Here is an 18,402-nt window from a genome sequence, read left to right as displayed (position 1 = left end):
TCGGCGGGCCGTTGACGCGGTCAACGTCTGCCGTTTTGGGCTCTCTTTGCTTTTATAGTTGACTGCTGCTTCCGACTCCGGGGAAAAATGTATTTTTTTTCATGTTGCCTCGCGTATACGACAAAATTTTTGTCTTCAGGCGGCAATAAAACGACATGTCGTTGAAAAATCAAATTGAGCACAAAGAGGGAGAGACACAGAAAGATAGTGATTTTAAACCGCCGGAAATCATACTGGAGTATACAATTTGAAATTCCGTCATCAGTTCTCTGCAAAAATGGAAATTCCCAAGGATCAAATCGCCACTCTTCTCGATAGCGACCTCTATAGCTCGGCTCAAATACTTGTAATTTTTGCTTGCTCCAGATGTTCCACTAAACCCTATTTATCTATTGTTATTCCCATTAAATCTAATGCGTTTCTCTTCAATTTCATTTTTCTTATCTTTAATCAGGGTTCTTTCCTCGTTTCATCGTCTTCCATTAATCCTGAAACCACCCCTCACCTCAAGGCCGAAAATCTGGTACGCTGTTTTCCATTACCTTATTACTGTTACTTATTTGTTTCTTCTTTGAGATTTATTTTCTTTCATTGTTCCAGATTTTTCTTGGAGACGCATTGTTGCGCGAGAGGGAGTATCGCAGAGCGATCGTGAGTTATTGAAAGGGATTTTTTTTTTCAGTTGATTGAACTAGTCTCTGGTTTGTGTCGTTTGTGAAGAATCTGTAGTTATTTTGCTTTGTTATTTTGGTGGCAGCATACGTACAAGCAGGCTTTGCAGTACTATAAGATAATTCCCAAGCAAAATTCAACAGCTTCTAGGAGTTCATTATCCAACAGGTCTTCTTCTCCGAATTCTTTTAACATTTCGGCAATTAATGAAAATGAGGTACCTTTTTTTATTTATTTGTTTTCATACTTGAAGAAATTAATGTTTGCGGAATTGCATGCTTGATGCTGAATTTTCTTTGGCAGGTGAAATTCAAGATTGCTTCTTGTCATTCTGCGCTGAATGAAACTAGAGCGGCACTTGTTGAGGTATTGCTTTTGACTCTCTCTCTCTCTCTCTCTCTTTCTCTCTCTCTGACTTATTTAAATGATGGTGGTGTTTACACTTAATATATCGATATGTTTTACATGTTCTATTGGTGTAAGGCGACTTTGATATTTTTGTGGTTGGACATATTTAAAAATTAGTTAATTTCTTTGTTGTAGCTGGCTTCTGCAGTGGCAGTTAATATTCATTTGTATTTCCCTTTTATTTTCTCTTCTCATATGAGTTTTATTTTGCAGATGGAGGGAATTCCTAGCAAAGCAAGAACTTTGCAGATGAGTCTATTAATGGCCAAGCTTTATCGAAATTCTAGACATAATCGCTTTGCTATTGCTTGTTATAAAGAGTGTTTAAGGTTTGTCAAGTCCAGTTTGTTATTTTAAATTTATGTAGAAATATTGTTATATTTCCAATATGATATATATATCCTCTCGTTCACTCTCTCTGCAGGCATTGCCCTTATGTCTTTGAGGCCATTATAGCGTTAGCTGAACTGGGAGTTGCTGCCAAGGATATCATTTCAACTTTTTCACAGGTTTGTTGATGGAAGGTTCAAACCATCTTTACATGGCTAAATCAGATGAATCATGCTTTACTTCTATCCATAATCAGCCATTTTATCCTGATCAGTAATAGCTATGTTGCTTATATACATCAGCAAAGGTTTAGTTGAGGTGGTCTGGGGGTAAATTTTAACTATGCTCTATCTACAAAAATTACTAGGTGGAGGCTTATGCTTTGTAACATAGTAGGAGAAGTCATCTAATTGATAGAACTCAAATAGATAATAATAGTGTGGAACTTACACTGCTTTCTTATTATTAGGCACCTATTGCTGTGAAGAGGATAGTTTTCCATTTGGTTTCTAGAACTTACCCAAATTGTTATTTTCTTATGCACAAGTGTATGATTTAGTCGTAGATAAGCTGCTTACTGTCACATGATATATTTTTTTTTAATCAAAATTACTGATGTGATGTTCTGTGGATTGTTTACAGCATAGGAAATAACAAATTTATAAATATTATTATCTTGAACCTATATTGTGGGTTATATATCTCTATGGCTTTTGATTTTGTTTAGCATGCAATATTTGAGGCTATTTGTCCTGTGATTACAGGGTTCTAGTAGAAGTGGTAGGGCACCATTTGATCATGTCGACTCAAATCGTTGGCTTCAAGTGAGTATAAGATGAAATAGACAAGATTTGATACCCTATTATAAAGTACTTCTTGCTTTATAGTCCTTCAATATTTGTTTATATTTTTGATTTGATGTGTTTATGATTAGTTTGTCCTGATGGCTTCGAATCTTAAATGTTAAATCTGAAGGATTATTTACCTGATGATATTTTTTTCAAAGCTAAGTATTCAACTATTATCCTAGAACACTATAGAAAGTCAACAAAATGATTATATTGCTTAACAACTAGAGCCAACTATGGGTCTTTACAAATCCTAACATTCCTCTAACCAAATGCAATTGCTGCAACCATAGCAAAATGGCATAACTGCTTTGCCTGTTTCTTCTTTTCAATACCCTTTAAGCAAGATTTCTACATATTTTGGACAAATGCATTCCTTATCAAATGGCCAAAAAAACTATTCCAAAATAGACCTCAACTCAAAGCAATGCACAAAATGAAAAGATGATTTTGAGACATACAACTGTGATAACATTTTGCACATGTAAAGGAGGAGGGAGGGGAGTACAGCCATACGACCGGCTATTTTATATGCTAGTGAGTGTTGGGCATTGAAGGAGTCGTATGCGTCTAAGATAAGAGTTGCAGAGATGAGAATGTTAAGGTGGATGAGTGGCCATACTAGACTAGATAAAGTCCGTAATGAGAGTAGTAGAGAAAAGGTAGGAGTGGTACCAATTGAGAATAAGTTGAGAGAAGGGAGATTGAGGTGGTTTGGTCATGTGAAGCGTAGACATACGGAGGCTCCAGTTAGACAAGTAGAGCACATTAGGTTAGAGGATAGAAAAAGAAAAAGGGGTAGACCTAAATTGACTTGGAGGAGAGTAGTACAACATGACCTAGAAGTATTACAAATTTCTGAGAATTTAACCCAAAATCGTTTAGAGTGGAGAAAGCGAATCCATATAGCTGACCCCAAATTTTTGGGATAAAGGCTTAGTTGAGTTGAGTTGAGTTTTAAAGGAGGAGGGGGGGGGGGGGGGTGGTGGTGTGGGGTGGGTGAGGAGAAGAAGCAGCCTTGTTAGGCCTTAATGCCACAAATTATGACATTTTGTGATATTATGCCCTTTTATCCCTCATTTATTCTTATTGTTAATATATCAATGATGCCAGTACTTGATTTGTGAATGAATTCATTATTCAATTATGCAATGCAACTGTCCATCAAAATTTAGGCTTTAGTTTCAAACCCTAAATACTGAGGAGTCACATTGCCCTGACCACACGGGTGCCTATTGCTACGCAATGAGGAACATTATTGTGTAATATTGAAAAACATTATTGTAACTTTCTTTTTATTTATCGAATTATTTTGTTTTCAGTTGAGTTGCATGTTATATTATTTTTTATGCTTGCCTTGCTGGCTTATCATTGTCTTTCTTTGCAGCGCTATGTGGAGGCACAGTGTTGCGTTGCTTCAAATGATTACAGAGGTGAACTCTCTTAGATTCTGAGTTGCAGTGTGTGCATATTAGTGTACTAGTATCACAAAGTTTTTATATGAAAGAAATTTGAATTCTTCCCTTTCTTAAATTGTCCTAATATAGATGTAGTTTCCACTAAGTTTGTGATCCTGATCTTTGTGCTCATCAGATCAGCTTTAAAAGTTGATTGATAATTCTCTTGTGGCAGGTGGTTTGGAACTCTTTGGAGAACTCCTACAACGTTTCCCGAATAATGTACATATATTACTTGAAATCGCAAAGGTTAGAATTGCTAATTATAATGTATCAAAGGTTATTAAAAGCGTATTCATCTCTTGACTTATGCATAACCCACTATGTAAAGGTTGAAGCCATTATTGGAAAGAACGATGAGGCCATAGTGAATTTTGAAAAGGTATGAATAGTTTTATTTGTTATATTAATGTCGTTCCTAATCTTCTTGTGGATAAACATATTAACTTCATGGTCTTGCAGGTTCGATCACTTGATCCATATGTTGTAACTTATATGGATGAGCATGCAATGCTTCTAAAGACAAAGTCTGATTACTCAAAGCTAAATAAGTTAGTGCATGATTTGCTGAGTATTGATCCTACAAGGCCGGAAGTTTTTGTGGCTTTGTCTGTCCTGTGGGAAAGGAAAGATGAAAGAGGAGCATTGTCTTATGCTGAGAAGGTTAGCTTGTTATTTATAGTGGCACAGATTTTGTTATTTTGAATCTGTATAATCTGACGAGTCCACTGTTTTGCAATCAGAGTATCCGAATTGATGAGAGGCACATTCCAGGTTACATAATGAAGGTACAGAAATGATACATCTCTGTTAGAATGAAGATTATTTTGGACCTTTCTACCGAGTAAAATTTAGGAAATGGATCCATAGCACTTACCCCAACTAGATTGGGATTAAGGCTTTGCATAGTTGAGTTATCTTGGATCTCAATGAACATAAGAATCCTTTATATGCATTCAGGGTAATCTACTCTTGTCATTGAAGCGACCAGAAGCAGCTGTAATTGCTTTCAGGGGAGCTCAAGAATTGAGACCTGATCTTCGTTCATATCAAGGTGCAATCTATAAAGATGCTAATTTAGATCAAAATTTCAGTAGTTTAGTTCCTTAACATTCAAGTTACTTATATTATTAGCATACATCTTTAATAGAACTCTACCATAATGAATGTAATGGTGTTAAGGAAAACAAGCCTTGAAATAAGTGGGCTGGATCACAATCTCAGGTTTGGTTCATTCTTATTTGGCATTCTCCAAAATCAAAGAGGCTCTGCATGCTGCCAGGGAGGCAATGAAGGCCATGCCTCAATCTGCAAAGGCTCTAAAATTAGTTGGTGATGTACATGCTAGTAACTCTGGTGGCAGAGAGAAGGTAAACCTGTGACAGGTCATTTTGGCATATTTTCTCCTTACTCTTTTCCTGGGTAAGGCCATCTTGTATCAGTTCACATGGGAGTGATAATCTCGTATTTGTGTTTTATGAAGTCAATATTAACCTCAACTGGTAACAGGCCAAAAAGTTTTATGAGTCAGCACTGCGGCTGGAACCTGGTTACCTTGGTGCTGCATTAGCTTTGGCTGAGCTTCATGTTATTGAGGGCCGAAATGGAGATGCTGTGTCCCTACTTGAGCGATATCTCAAGGATTGGGCTGATGACTCTCTTCATGTCAAGCTGGCTCAAGTATTTGCTGCCACAAATATGCTGCAAGAGGCTTTGTCACATTATCAGGCTGCATTAAGGTTACCTACATTTGTAATTCCAGACTGCAATAGAGCATAGATCTTTAGCCTGAACGTATATAAGACACTGTATTATTGACCATTAAAAATGCAACAGACTGATGCTGTTGTAGTTATTGCCTTCAATTTAATCTGTACTTTGCATTGCAGAATAAACCCACAGAATGAAGCTGCAAAGAAAGGGCTTGAGCGTTTGGAAAAACAAATGAAGGTTTGCTTTTTGCTTGTATACTTCACATTTAGTTTTCAATTTCCATTTTTGCAGTGTTTATAAAATATAACAGGTACCTGGACTTTGGTGATCAATGAATATTTATCTAATGTGAAGGAGTAGTTGAAAATTTGGCAGGTTGATTTTTTTTTGAAACATAAAATCTACTTTAGAATTTTATTTCGGGTGTGGGAGTTCAGGTGTCTAGAATGATACAGGGCAAATCTTGGTATTTTGGGATTTAATTGATAACTAAATGTAGGGGGTGGATCCGGATGCACCTGAAGAAGATGAAGAAAATGAGGTGGAGGATGCGGATGCAGACCAAGAAGAGACTGAGCTTTTGTGAGGGTGTGGCCAAACAAGGTCTTGGAATTTCATAGTGATGAGGAAATTAATCTTCATGATTTTCACTTAGAGAAAATGTTGTAGAAACTTTGCTGCCAACAAACCAGGCAGCCTCTATTGCAATAGTGTTGTAGAGCCTGGATTGATTAAGATTCCCAAAGGTATATTAGTTGATAAAAAGATTGGGATAAAATTGGGTTTTATGCACACTTGTGATATGGGGTTCTAGCTACGAGATGTTTTGTATGTATCTTAAAATTTATCGCTGCAAAACCCAAAGGATCCAGGGAAGCATTGAACTCTTGGATGACAATGATTTAAAAATAAGTGTTTTTTCTTCTTAATATGTTGTCTCTGTTTGGCTATTAACTATGTCTCAATCGTACCAGAAGGGGAGATTAGATTCCGTAATTATTATGAGTTTTTGATTCCATGCGTACAAATTTTATTTCCTGGTTTTGTATCTGAAATATTTGAATGCCAAAATCAGCATCTGATACTGAATAGTTTATACGTCAATTGATACATGCTGAAAAAGCGACTTGAAACTAGAGGAATATATGGTAGTGTTAAGGCCGCTTGATGGATGCAATTGTGTCTATGAATGCATTCGTTAAACATAATAGCTTGCATAAATGTATAAATGAAAGCACACCATTGATAATGAAGCACAGGATATTCCAAAGGAAATTGAAATTGGTCGTCTCTTTTCAGGGGAAAAATTTTGTTGTACAAATTGACATGCTCTTACTGATTAAAGGCCTTGTTACCTTGTTTAATGGAGCTAATTTAGAGGTATTTAGTTTGGGTTTTAACTTAAAATATAAGTTTTTAATTTATGAGTTAAATTAAAAATAAATAATTATTTAATGAAATTATTTAAAAATAATTTTTAAATAGTTTAAATATTTAATTAAAAAATAATTTAATTAGTTAAAATTACCAAAAAGAATTAAATATTATAATTGTTAAAATGAAATTAATATTTATATTTTTAAAAATTATTAGAATAATATAATTTTAAATCATAAATAATATATCCTTATTTATAATTTTTAATTTATTTTAAATAAATTTTTTAACTCGTAAATAAAATCAAATACTAATATTTTTATAAGTAAACGTATAAATAACTTAAATTTCACACATCGTGAAATATGTGGACCAGTCGGGATGATTTTTTTTTTTTCCAGATTTTAAAGAATAAGAAGTATTCATCAACAGTAATCATGAAAATGTAACATATATACAGGTTAATATTGCACGAAAACAGTTCTCCATTACACGTACAGCAGCATGACTTGCATCAAAATAAAGGTCATCCAAATGGTCAGCAGCTTGGTACAGGTTTCATCAGCTGGATGGCAGTGATTCAGACAGTTCCTATAATATTGATTATCGTACAGCATTTTGTTGCCTGCCATATATTTTTTCCCTTGCTAGACATTGAATGGTTTTCTAGGGGTGGGAACTCGATTTTCCATAGATTGCAATCTTTGTTTGAGATGAAAAACTTCAACCTGCAGCGCAATATGATGGCAGCATGAATAATCTCAATCAAATATTGATGAAGGATGATCTTATATCACAAGTAATCTCATCAAAACGGTCACAGAGTAGTTAGTCTGGCGTCTAGGTGGTCCGGTGGCATTTCTTAATATCAGGATATTAGCTCAAATATGAAAAATATAACATGTATGACAAGGACATTCTATTGATACATGCCCTGTAATGATACATATCAACCATAGAACATGAAAGACAAGGACATTCTATTGGGAAAAATCAATTAGCTGGACCTGTAATCCATTCACTCAACTCGTACTAACTGGACATTTTTATTAGACAATTTTTAATTCATCAAGTGAATATGAAGGGAACTTGAGCCATACACCCTCCTGAGCACTCAGATAAGAGAATTAGTGCCAATTTTGATACTTCAACTCAGAGTGTAATTCCATAATTTTGATAGGTGTGTGATTGGGTGCATTTGGGCAACATAATATACATTACTTCTTAAGGTCGAGCATCTGTGTTAAGAAGGACTAGTTTTCTATCTTTCTTCCCCTACTTTTTTTTATATAGTCATTACCTGTAGTTGGAATGCTCTAGCCCTTTCCCCTGCAAGGACTCCCCTAGTAGAATGTAGCTCCTACATAAATATGCAATCGGTCAAAGACTGAGATCAATGAATCAATCCAACAATTGCCCCATAGGAAACTTCATTAACATAGCAAAATACCTTCTGCGTATCATCCAAAACCGCCTTAAGGAAAGCCACATCATGCTCAAGCCTTACATTATCAGAATGGACAATATTTGACAAGTTGTTGGCCTCTTCTTGGGCTACCTCTACACCAGCTAGCTGCTCTTTTAGCAACTCCATTTCCCTTAGCGTGTCTGCCAGCTTTTTCTCCACTTCTTGTTTACTCTTCAGAACAGAGGATAGATTTTTCTCTGCAGCTTCTCGACTTGACGATGCTGCAGCTAGTTGTCCTTCTAGAACTCCATTCTTTCTTATTAGAGCAGCTATTTTTGTTTCATATAATTGATATATGCTTGAATGGGCCCCTCCTGTCATACCATCAGTTTGTGGTACTAAAACATCCTCATTATCAACTAGATGGTTTCCAATTCCTTGGTTTTGGGAGTTCAAATTTTCAGATTCAAATACACAAGGATTCTCCTCCGCAATAATTTTACCTATAGATAAGTTAGTCTGAATTGACATATCAGATTGATTTATTCGGTGTGCCTGAAATAAAAAATATATATATATGGTTATGTTAATATAAAATATAAACATCACAAGTTTACAAGAGGGGATGCATCAAGAGGGGGGAAATCATAATTTTACATTGACGTCTTTTCTTTCTTTATCCACAAATTAGCAGTGACCTTGCCAAATAGCTACAGTAGAAAAATTGCTTGCTAATGATGAATTGTAAGTGTAGAATTGGACCGATCAGTGCAAGGGACATAGAAGTGCAAAAAGAATTTAAGGAATCCAAATTTTAAGTCTAAAACTAAGAAATCATTGCATCAAGAAGTGTTGAAATCACTTTTCTCTAGCCACACAAGCTGCCAAAGTGTGACAGTGATCTCTTTACTTTTCATTGCAAATAACTACAATACTGAAATTTCAGTTTCATAAATTAAAAATTGAGCTTAATATACTATGCTTGATTTCATATAACACTGAGAGTTAGCAACCACAAGAACTATCAGCTTACCAAAGATGAAAAAGTTCCATCTTCTGAATTCTTTGCCATCTTAACAGCCGTGCTATGTTCTTCCTCATGAAATTGCTTGCGCAGTGAGACATTGCCAGAAACAGAATTGGGATCAACGAGCGTCTCTGACAAAGATTTTCTACCAGAACCATGATGCTCAACTGCAGATGCCACATTTTGTCTTGCAAGGGATTCAACTGAACGCTGGGAAGAACCAGCAGTAAGTTGTGCAGCCAGATCCCTGGAAGATGACCGTTTTCCAAACAACATAGGGCCAGCATGTTTACTAGCAGCAGATTGTCGACTCATGGATGATTCATTCTTATCCATGCCCATAACTTCAACCTGTAATGAATAATAAACGAAATCAACAGTTTAGCAAAATCAGCTCATGTAAAAATGTGATTTCAGCCTCCAACCTGATTCGTTGACTCCTTTTTAGATCCTCCAAATGCAACAAGAAAATCCTTCTCCTTGTGTTGCACAAGCACTAAGCTAAATCCCTGAGAGTGAAAAGAACATTTTAGACAGAAATACAGTAAAAGAAAAAGGACAAGAAAGAAATATGTGGCCATGCTACCAAAAAAAGAAATCACAGCACCTTGGATTAAAATTCACAACATCAAAGCATACAACATCAAATAATGTTTATGCAAAATTTACTTCAGCATAAATTCAAATCCAAATCAACAAAGCTATTCTGCTCAATCAAGTTTCAACCACAAAATGCAAACAAATAAATTGTTTACATCAACCATTTCTCTGCAAATTAGTCCCCTAGTTAATACATGCAGAGTGTAAGGCTTACCTTGTTTGTCGTTATAGAAGAAGCAGGTGATGCAAAAGCCACAGACCACTCCAATTTCACAATATCGAAAACCAAAGTTTCTGAGTGTCCTGCAGGTATAATGAGAAAGGTTTCAACAGCATGCAACAGTATGGGTGTGTGACAACATGTTGAACAATAGACCGACAATGTGTCCATGAATCAATAAGGAGAAAGCCAAAAACCTTAAAGGCATGTAGAAGGTTTCAAACACCTAATAGGACTACAACTGAAAGGCTAAAAGATCCAAAACTAGCTATTAATTATCAACCAACTTGAACTTCACACAAAGAAACACAAGAACTCAATCCTGTAATGCAATATGAGAAAACAGGCTAAAGAATATGATAATTTTTCTTTCAGCCAAAGTTGCAAAATATCAAAAAAAAGGTCAGAAAGGCTGAAGCATATGCTTATTAGCTTGTGTGGCATACTTTTTTTTCTGCTACCCCCTCCTGCTATGTACCATTTAGTTCCACATAGAACTCCACAGCAACCAGCCCTAGGAGATGGATGGAAACCTCGTTTCTTTATTCTTGACCAAACCATCTAAGGGGAAAAAATAGAATATCAATTGTGATAATTGTATACAGCTGCTTTTATCTGACAGCAAAATGATTAGCATGGTATCATTAAGAATGAATTTAAGCACCGTTTCAAAGTCAAGTGAATATAAGTCATTCAAAGTCCTTGACTTTGATGCTCCTCCAAATATAAGTAGCATTTTATCATCACAAAGAGCAGCCACATGGTTGGATCTTGGAGATGGTCCAGTTCCTCTGCACAGTGCACACACAAAGAAATGCTATTGAAAACCTAAATGCATATCTCCATCATGTATATCAGAGTACAGTGCACCAAAATCAACTCACGTGCAATGTAAAGGGAGCCATGTTAAAGACTTCAGATCAAACATATGTAGATCATTTAGTTTTCTCCTTTTAGCATCTTCACCCCCAAATAAAATTAAAACAGAGCTAGCCCTGACTACTGTATGACCACTGCGAGCAACCTGCAGTTCATGTGCAATGTCTCATCAGGAAGCATGCTTCTATTTTCAAAGGACCACTTGTTCACACATTAAGTTCAGAGTTTTGCAACAGAAACAACAATATCTGATTATCAATTCAAACAAGAGTGATATAACAATAATTGTAAAAAGCCCCAGGTACAATTTTTTTTTTTTTTTGCTAAAAAGCTCTCAAATAGGAATTCTAGCTGCCCTATCAGATAGGCTGTAATGGTACCGGCACATCTCCCTTTGCTTCCAAAGGTGACCAACACTCTGTTTCCATGTCAAATGCCCACACTGAAAGCCAGAAAGAAAATTGGAGTAATTCCGAATCATCTAGGAGAACAAACCCATGGCAGTATGAGTGTGACAAACACAAAATCAAACCTGAAATTCTATCACTCGCGGGATCCATTTTTCCTCCAATTAGAAGAGCCTTCTTCCCCCATGAAACCTAGGCAACACAGATATGGCAGAGCATTTTAAGCAACTGGCATAACAAAAGTATAGATTGCCACAAATAACTATAAATTATCCTTGATCAAGGAAAAAAAGCACATAATGCACAAGAAACTCATACAATATTGATGCAAAAAGAACAATATGCTCCCCTTCCCAATATTACTCTATCAATATGTCACTAGCAAATTTTGTATTTGTCAATCATTGAAATATAGCTTGCTTGTTTCCTAATCTCCCTTCAGGTTTTACAATATAGTTTAATACACCAACTTCAAAACTTGGCATAAACATGACTTCTTATTTTGTTGGCTGGATCACTAGTGTAAAATATCCCCTTGCATATAGATGTAACAATTGGGTTAACTTTTCTAATTGACATTGTTTTGAAAATAACTTAGCAACCAAACTTCTCATCTACATAAATGCACCATCAAATATCTTGAAATGGAAAATATCCTACATCAAATAATATAGGCCAACATTAGCACAGTAATGCACAATAATGCAGTTGAAGAGTTCAGTGTCTATGCGATGATACCAGACTGTGGCCCTTGCATGCTGGAATCTTTAATGGCAAGCTGCTTGGCGACAAGTAAAGCTTCGATGAAATTGCAGTCCAGGTAAATTGATCAAAATTAAGCACCTGAACGATAAACAAAAAGGACTACAATAACTCCAATCATACAGCTATTGACTTGACAAGACATTTAAGAAACTCTCAAGTGAAGCATTCAAACGATCGCACAAATGTGTTCATCACTTTTAATTAAACAACCAAATTGCCTAATCATGCAACATAAAGTAAGATTTACCCCTCCATATTCATAATTAGTTCAAAACCACTAAAAACAAATAGAATATGAAGAAAAAATTTTTACCTGTACATCATCTAATGATTCACTTCCAGACTCACCACCAACCACAATCATCTTGTTACCAATCACAGTTGCAGCATGCTATTTGAGAAGGGAAAAAAGTTTTAGCTTTTACTAGGTGAGCACGTGCATGAGAAGATAATCAATAGACTATAAAAATAATCATTTCTTACATTGAAACGAGGGGTTGGTTTGTCCCCAGATATAGACAGTACCATCCAGTTCTCAGAGTTCCCTGATGTTGAGTTATTAATCTCAGGTGGAGCGGATGAGCATTGACAATCAAGCTCATCAGAATGAGTAATTGGAGGGTTAACACCTTCACTCTATAGGGAGAAAAACTGAAGATCTTAGCACATTGCATACAAACCCATTTTTGCCTGCCCACAATCAAACAATTTAGAAGTCTTACATTGGGATTGTTAACTCGTTTCTGGGGTCTAGCAGGACTTCGAGTTACAAGTGTCGGATCCGAGAGTTGTACTTTCTTCACTCTGACGGAAAACAGTATCGGCATTCAAGTTTGGAAAAATTATGTTAGCATCACAATGTAACTTTTGAAGAAAACTGCATAATAAATTACTAAGTCTCCAAGCTTAACTAAAATTTCCTCTACCTATCAACTCATTTACCAAGTTTTGGATAAAATGAAAATAAACCCAAAAATAAACAGGTATCAACCATAGCTAAACAACTGACCTTCCAAGCTTCATGCGTCTACGAGAGAAACCAAACATTCTGCTGGGATTAGAAGTTCAAAACTAAAACCTTCACCACCAACCAGATATCAAGTTGCTCCGAACAAAACCCTAAAATTTTCAGCAATGCAGACAATAACATTATCAAGAAAAACCCAAACAAAAGATGCATCAAGAACCCAAAACACACTGGCAAGGCAAAAAATAAAAAAACTAAAGAAGTTCTAGAAACAGTAAAAAATGGAAGAAGAGACAAGCTAAATATATTAATTTACAGGGTTAGTAATGTACCTATGAAAAAAGACGTCCAACAGAAAACAAAGGTGGACCATGTTTGGTTTCTGAGAAAACAAAACTAGTGATGAAGAAGATTCCGAACGAAAAAGAAAGTAGCAACACGTACTACGAGCGAAAAATAAGTAAATAACACATTGCAATGGAATCACTGGTCCAGAAAAAGCTGTTCAAGTAAAAGAGCCGGTGCTTTCTATTAGTGAGCTGTAGCCTGTAAGTGAAGAGAGAGAGAGATGGCCTCAGTTATGTCATTTGTCGTTTTGGCCTTGTTTGGCGATTCTGGTTGAGATTTTAGGATATGGAAAGATATTTGCTTATATTGGTGTATAAATTATTTTAATAAAAATATAAATTTTATTATAATTAATTATTAAATATATACATTAAAATATTATATAAATTTAATTATATGGTATATAAAAATAAATTTAATAATTTTTAAATTAAATATTTACGTTAAAATTTTTATAAACTTAATTAAAATAAAAATATCAATTTTAATATAAATACTATTTTAATTTGTACGGAAGGAGAGCAATCTATAATTTTCAGAGTAATAATTTTAGACAGTTTCAGACAGAGAGAAAGTGAGGCCAAAAAACATTAATTGAGCGCCGCAGTGGGACCCACAGGTCATAAGGTGACTTTCCGGGTTTTTCCATTGGGACTTGAGCTTTGCAGGTGATCGAATCTGTTCTTCCACGTGTTACATTGGTAAATGCTAAAACCCTAAGATCTGTTTGGATGCCTTTTAATTTCTTTCGAGGCCCGCCCTAATATAAATAATAGGCCCAGGCCCATTAGAATTTTCATCTACCTGAACAAGTTAAGCCCACTAATCCGAGAGACCTTATTCTAAATTTAATCATCTCATTATTTATATCGATAAATTTTATTTTAATAATATTAAAACTACAATTTTTTTTTTCTTTTTTAAGTAAGCATAACTTAAACTCTCCTAATAATAACGATGACTATAAGATTTAAATTCCTGATCTTACAAGTAAAGGATCAGTTTCGCATCACTCATTCAACAATTTATTAGTAAAACAAATATTAAAATGGACAATAATACATTCGGCCATATTATTAGTGAAAAAAGATATTGCATTACATTAAAAAAGGATTATTAGTTAACTAAGCTTTTGATAACTGCATTAAAACCTCAATATATAACACTCATAATCCATCGATCCTGCACTTTAATATTATCAAATATATATGACCAAAACGCATCCATGCTCATTATTCTGTATATATAGGAGTTAATTAGTTGATGATGAATATTATTAATTCAAACCCATAACGCCCCAGCACGTCTAAGCATTGGGATTAAGGAGCGATTAAGGTGAAGACTCATGATCTCATTGGCTCCACCCACGAGTTGACCGCCAATGAACACTGCTGGCAAGGTTGGGGACCCAAGTCTCGACAGTGCTTGCTCGATTTCCTTTCCTCTAGGTATCTCATCCAGCTCATGAACCGCCGGGTTCACCCCAAAGTCACACAACAAGGTCTTGATGGCATGGCACATGCAGCAAGTGCTCCTGCTAAAGATCACCACTGCCCTCTCTGATGCCAATTGTGTCACCCTCTCCATGATCTCGACAAAGAGCTCTACGCTTTAGATTTCAAAGTCCAACTACCGTCTAGAACACAATGCCAAGTACAGCGATCGAGAAGGGTACAATGCTAATCAACTGGTGGGTAGAAAACTGATATAAGTTAATCAATATCAAGAGATGATTGTTGTAAGAAGAGAAACGCGAGAGCTAGCTAGTAAGGATTGCTGTGAGGGTTTTTGGTGTGAGGTGCTTCTTGGTCTCCATGGAGAGGCTTTATATAGGATTTCTGATGAGTACAAAAGGGAAGGTTTCAATGTGAAGCAAAGCGAAAATGTTCTATTAGATATTTGGGTCGGATTGGAAATCATCACTGTTCGTTCCTGTATGAGGAAAAAAGAAAAAGCAGTCGCACGATAAGGAATATTTTATGCGGAAAATAATATATATATATATATATTCTCAATATATTTTTATCCTTTTATTTATTTAATTTTAAATAAAATTCAAATTTACTATCTTACAATCTTGAAAATAATTCGTGATACTTTTCACATTTTTGCAACATTGAGAATTCCCATCGTTATATATATTACGTGTGCTTTTCTTCTTTATTGCTATCCAAAGTCTTTTTCTTAGAGCATTTTAAGGCATATATGTTGAAGTGGGAAGCAGTTGGATTTATCCAATTGGGATCTTTTTTGATGGCAACAAGATTCGCACCCAATTCAAGAAATTTGAATTAATGAACCATCAACTGAAAGAGAATTAGCAGTCATCAGATATACTGCCTTTCAGATAATCTATAAGCTAACATCAAGAAAACTCATGCTTGCTGCAAAAACATATGAACTTATTTTGCAAAGATTCTTTCTCATTATCTAGAAACCAAATGATCATATTCATATATCTCTTCATATATGTTTATATTTGTTGTTATCTTTATTTCTTCTTTTATCTAATCGTAATAGATAGAAAAGAAGAGTAATGTATTAGAATTGCCATACAAGAAATTAAGTTGATCAAGAACAGGAAATATTACTATTATTTCTCGTCCGTTTGGATTGAAGGAAAATAGAAAAGAAAAGAAAAGAGAGAGAGAGAATTATAAGGAGGATTTTTTTTTGCTCTACATTTTCTTTTCTCCCTGATATGTTTTCCCAAAGAAAGTTGATCAAGAACTGGAAATTAATAATATTATAATTTGCAGGAGAAACTTCTTTTGGATAAAGAGATCGTTTACTTTCTTATCTGGATGCAATGAGCTCAGCCTTCCCTTTCCTCGCTTTCGATCGCACACAGTTTTCCACCAATTAAAGATACCGTACATGCAAAGAAGAAGGACAGATGCCTCTTGGTCCCCAACGTTATCCCTTCGATAGATCTCAAGCTGCTGCTTTTTTTTTTTTCCCTTGTCTTGTCATTATTATTTTTTATATGCATTTTTATTAGTATCAAACAGAAGGAGAAGAGAAAGTATGACTTGAGTATATGTTTTTCACTTCCAACCTTTCAATCACCTTAGCCATGAATGCATAATTTTCTTTTTGTTTATGGTAAGAGTTATTTTCGAGTTAATTTCTTCCAACAAGATTATTTTTTTTTCTTTGAGTGATCTTAAGAGCATATTATATTTCTGTGCACATCTAACTGATACATTTAAAATAAATAAAGATGGAGTGATTTCCAATAGAATTAAACTGTAGTAGAAATAAGGGTTTTCGTGGATTTTTTTTTTTTTAACACTAAGTACTGAGTTTGCTTTAACTCAAAAGATCAATAAAACGCCACATAAAGTTACAGGAAAGAAAAAAAAGCAAATTCAAGAATTATCTATTTACATTTTTTTGTTATACTAAATAAAATGTTATTGATTTTGTTGGTAGAACATTCAGGTGTTTATATTTAGGTCTTGGTTGTTTTTTTTTAATTTACTTAACATAATTTATCTTAGATTGAATGTAAAAGAGGAGGTATGATCATTTGAGTTAACTTGGATATTCTCATACTAACTTTTTACCCGGTAAATTACATTAATAAAATGTCTACTTAAAAAAAAATAGTTCCTGTAACTGGGTCTATTCAGGGCCAAGGGCCGCAATATTGCAGGGTTGCACGTTGCTTGACTGACCATATAGCCGCCGTATTCTCTTCTTCTTGATATATATATATATATATACACACGAATACATGCATGGCTCGTCTATTATATATATTTGTGTAACTATACATTGTCATTGAGTCCGTATTCTAATTGTTGAATTTCTACTTCAAAATATAGAGTTCCGACGGAATACTGCAACCTGAGCTTGTAGAATGAAGATCCCTTGAATTATCCAGTAACCCAATTGAAAGGGGGAAAAAAATTAAAATTGAATTTTGATATTATTATGCATGCAGCATGTATGGATGGATGGATATGTAGAGACTAGAGAGGGGTTGGTGGGGGTGGCAGTGATAAGATCCCCAGAAAGTAAAATGGTGGTGGGCAGTGGAAAAAGAATGTCAACTTTATGAAAATAACGATAAAGAAGAATGCGAGGGCGTATCCTGGCATCACATACATTGGCTTCATGATATTGATAGCATACCAAAGCCGGAGTCATAGACCCCTACTTACATATTCTCTTCCTCCTTTCTCAGTTAAAAAAAAAAAAAAAAAAGATAAAGAGAAACCCAATTGGAATTTCTTTCTTTTTTTTATTATTATTATGCTCTTTGCCTTTTCTGCAACCTTTTCCTGATACGAAACAGAAAGAATACCTCTCCATCCATTATCAGAAAAAGGCATCACAATTCTATCTATCACTACTAATTGTATAATTAATGATTCCATGTGTCTATTAATTATTAATCTTAATTATATTACATTGTTAATTATTATTAGGATCAATGTTAGTGATGGCATCCCCGAAAGATAGTTAAAAATGATGTGTTGTCGATGTTAAACACGTGCATAGATATATATTTTGAAAATTTTTGTAGCTTTATCTTGATCTTGACAAATGAACATTTTTTTTTTCTGCTAGGATTGATTAATCGATCTCATACGCTAGCTTCCATGATCCTGCATGTAGAGACTAAATGGATATCATTATCGATCAGATGGGTAAGTCTATATATGCTGGATATGGGAATTTGAACTCTGCACATAATCTTTTATCTTTGAGAAACCCATTGATCATCCAAGTTGTTACAGCAATTTGAGCCACATATAATAATCTATTTATGCTTTGGAATTGGGAAAGACGGAATGGAAGCGACCATCTGTGCTACAGTAAGACTAAGATTGTATTCTTGAAGAATATTCTACTTTTGCATTTGTGGCTAGCTAAACCTGTGACTGCTAAAATCGATCATTTGCTCTTTTACAAGTTAATTAGCAATTGACTTCTACTTTTTCGTTTCAAAAATTGAGGGAATGAGA

General features: G+C 34.9%; 3 protein-coding genes across 3 annotated transcripts; 1 reads left to right on the top strand and 2 right to left on the bottom strand.

The window, feature by feature from the left end:
- The first annotated feature begins 198 nt into the window (after positions 1-198).
- On the top strand, positions 199-6,357 carry LOC110673956 (anaphase-promoting complex subunit 7). Its single transcript, XM_021837209.2, has 18 exons — positions 199-346; positions 455-523; positions 601-651; positions 758-889; positions 976-1,038; positions 1,294-1,409; positions 1,505-1,589; positions 2,175-2,234; positions 3,646-3,691; positions 3,891-3,964; positions 4,047-4,097; positions 4,178-4,378; positions 4,459-4,503; positions 4,676-4,769; positions 4,940-5,085; positions 5,225-5,454; positions 5,605-5,665; positions 5,928-6,357. The coding sequence occupies exons 1-18, from the start codon at positions 278-280 to the stop codon at positions 6,012-6,014; spliced, it is 1,680 nt and encodes a 559-aa protein (XP_021692901.2). The 5' UTR covers positions 199-277; the 3' UTR covers positions 6,015-6,357.
- Positions 6,358-7,137: 780 nt separating this feature from the next.
- On the bottom strand, positions 7,138-13,672 carry LOC110631471 (acyl-CoA-binding domain-containing protein 6). Its single transcript, XM_021779309.2, has 17 exons — positions 13,411-13,672; positions 13,121-13,230; positions 12,834-12,915; positions 12,595-12,747; positions 12,425-12,502; positions 12,085-12,189; positions 11,472-11,538; positions 11,320-11,381; positions 10,945-11,084; positions 10,725-10,851; positions 10,507-10,621; positions 10,055-10,143; positions 9,666-9,749; positions 9,247-9,591; positions 8,256-8,768; positions 8,106-8,165; positions 7,138-7,533 (listed from the first exon to the last, which is right to left on the bottom strand). The coding sequence occupies exons 2-17, from the start codon at positions 13,156-13,158 to the stop codon at positions 7,453-7,455; spliced, it is 2,139 nt and encodes a 712-aa protein (XP_021635001.2). The 5' UTR covers positions 13,159-13,230; positions 13,411-13,672; the 3' UTR covers positions 7,138-7,452.
- An 803-nt stretch (positions 13,673-14,475) lies between these two features.
- LOC110631456 (monothiol glutaredoxin-S2-like) lies at positions 14,476-15,230 on the bottom strand. The gene has a single exon (XM_021779294.2). The coding sequence runs from the start codon at positions 15,011-15,013 to the stop codon at positions 14,708-14,710; it is 306 nt and encodes a 101-aa protein (XP_021634986.1). The 5' UTR covers positions 15,014-15,230; the 3' UTR covers positions 14,476-14,707.
- Between the last annotated feature and the right edge of the window lie 3,172 nt (positions 15,231-18,402).

This window comes from Hevea brasiliensis, chromosome 15, assembly GCF_030052815.1.
Source record: "Hevea brasiliensis isolate MT/VB/25A 57/8 chromosome 15, ASM3005281v1, whole genome shotgun sequence".
NCBI lineage: Eukaryota > Viridiplantae > Streptophyta > Magnoliopsida > Malpighiales > Euphorbiaceae > Hevea > Hevea brasiliensis.
Note: the sequence above shows the minus strand (reverse complement) of the source record. Positions and strands in the feature narration are given on the sequence as shown.

Coding starts and splice junctions, on each gene's coding strand:
- LOC110631471 (XM_021779309.2), bottom strand. CDS start 13,158: ATGTTTGGTTTCTCTCGTAGACGCATGAAGCTTGGAAG. Junction 11,539..12,084: donor CATGCAAGGGCCACAGTCTG/GTATCATCGCAT, acceptor TGTGTTGCCTAG/GTTTCATGGGGGAAGAAGGC. Junction 10,144..10,506: donor AGGGGGTAGCAGAAAAAAAA/GTATGCCACACA, acceptor TTATACCTGCAG/GACACTCAGAAACTTTGGTT.
- LOC110631456 (XM_021779294.2), bottom strand. CDS start 15,013: ATGGAGAGGGTGACACAATTGGCATCAGAGAGGGCAGTGGTGATCTTT.
- LOC110673956 (XM_021837209.2), top strand. CDS start 278: ATGGAAATTCCCAAGGATCAAATCGCCACTCTTCTCGATAGCGACCTC. Junction 1,590..2,174: donor TCATTTCAACTTTTTCACAG/GTTTGTTGATGG, acceptor CTGTGATTACAG/GGTTCTAGTAGAAGTGGTAG. Junction 2,235..3,645: donor ACTCAAATCGTTGGCTTCAA/GTGAGTATAAGA, acceptor CTTTCTTTGCAG/CGCTATGTGGAGGCACAGTG.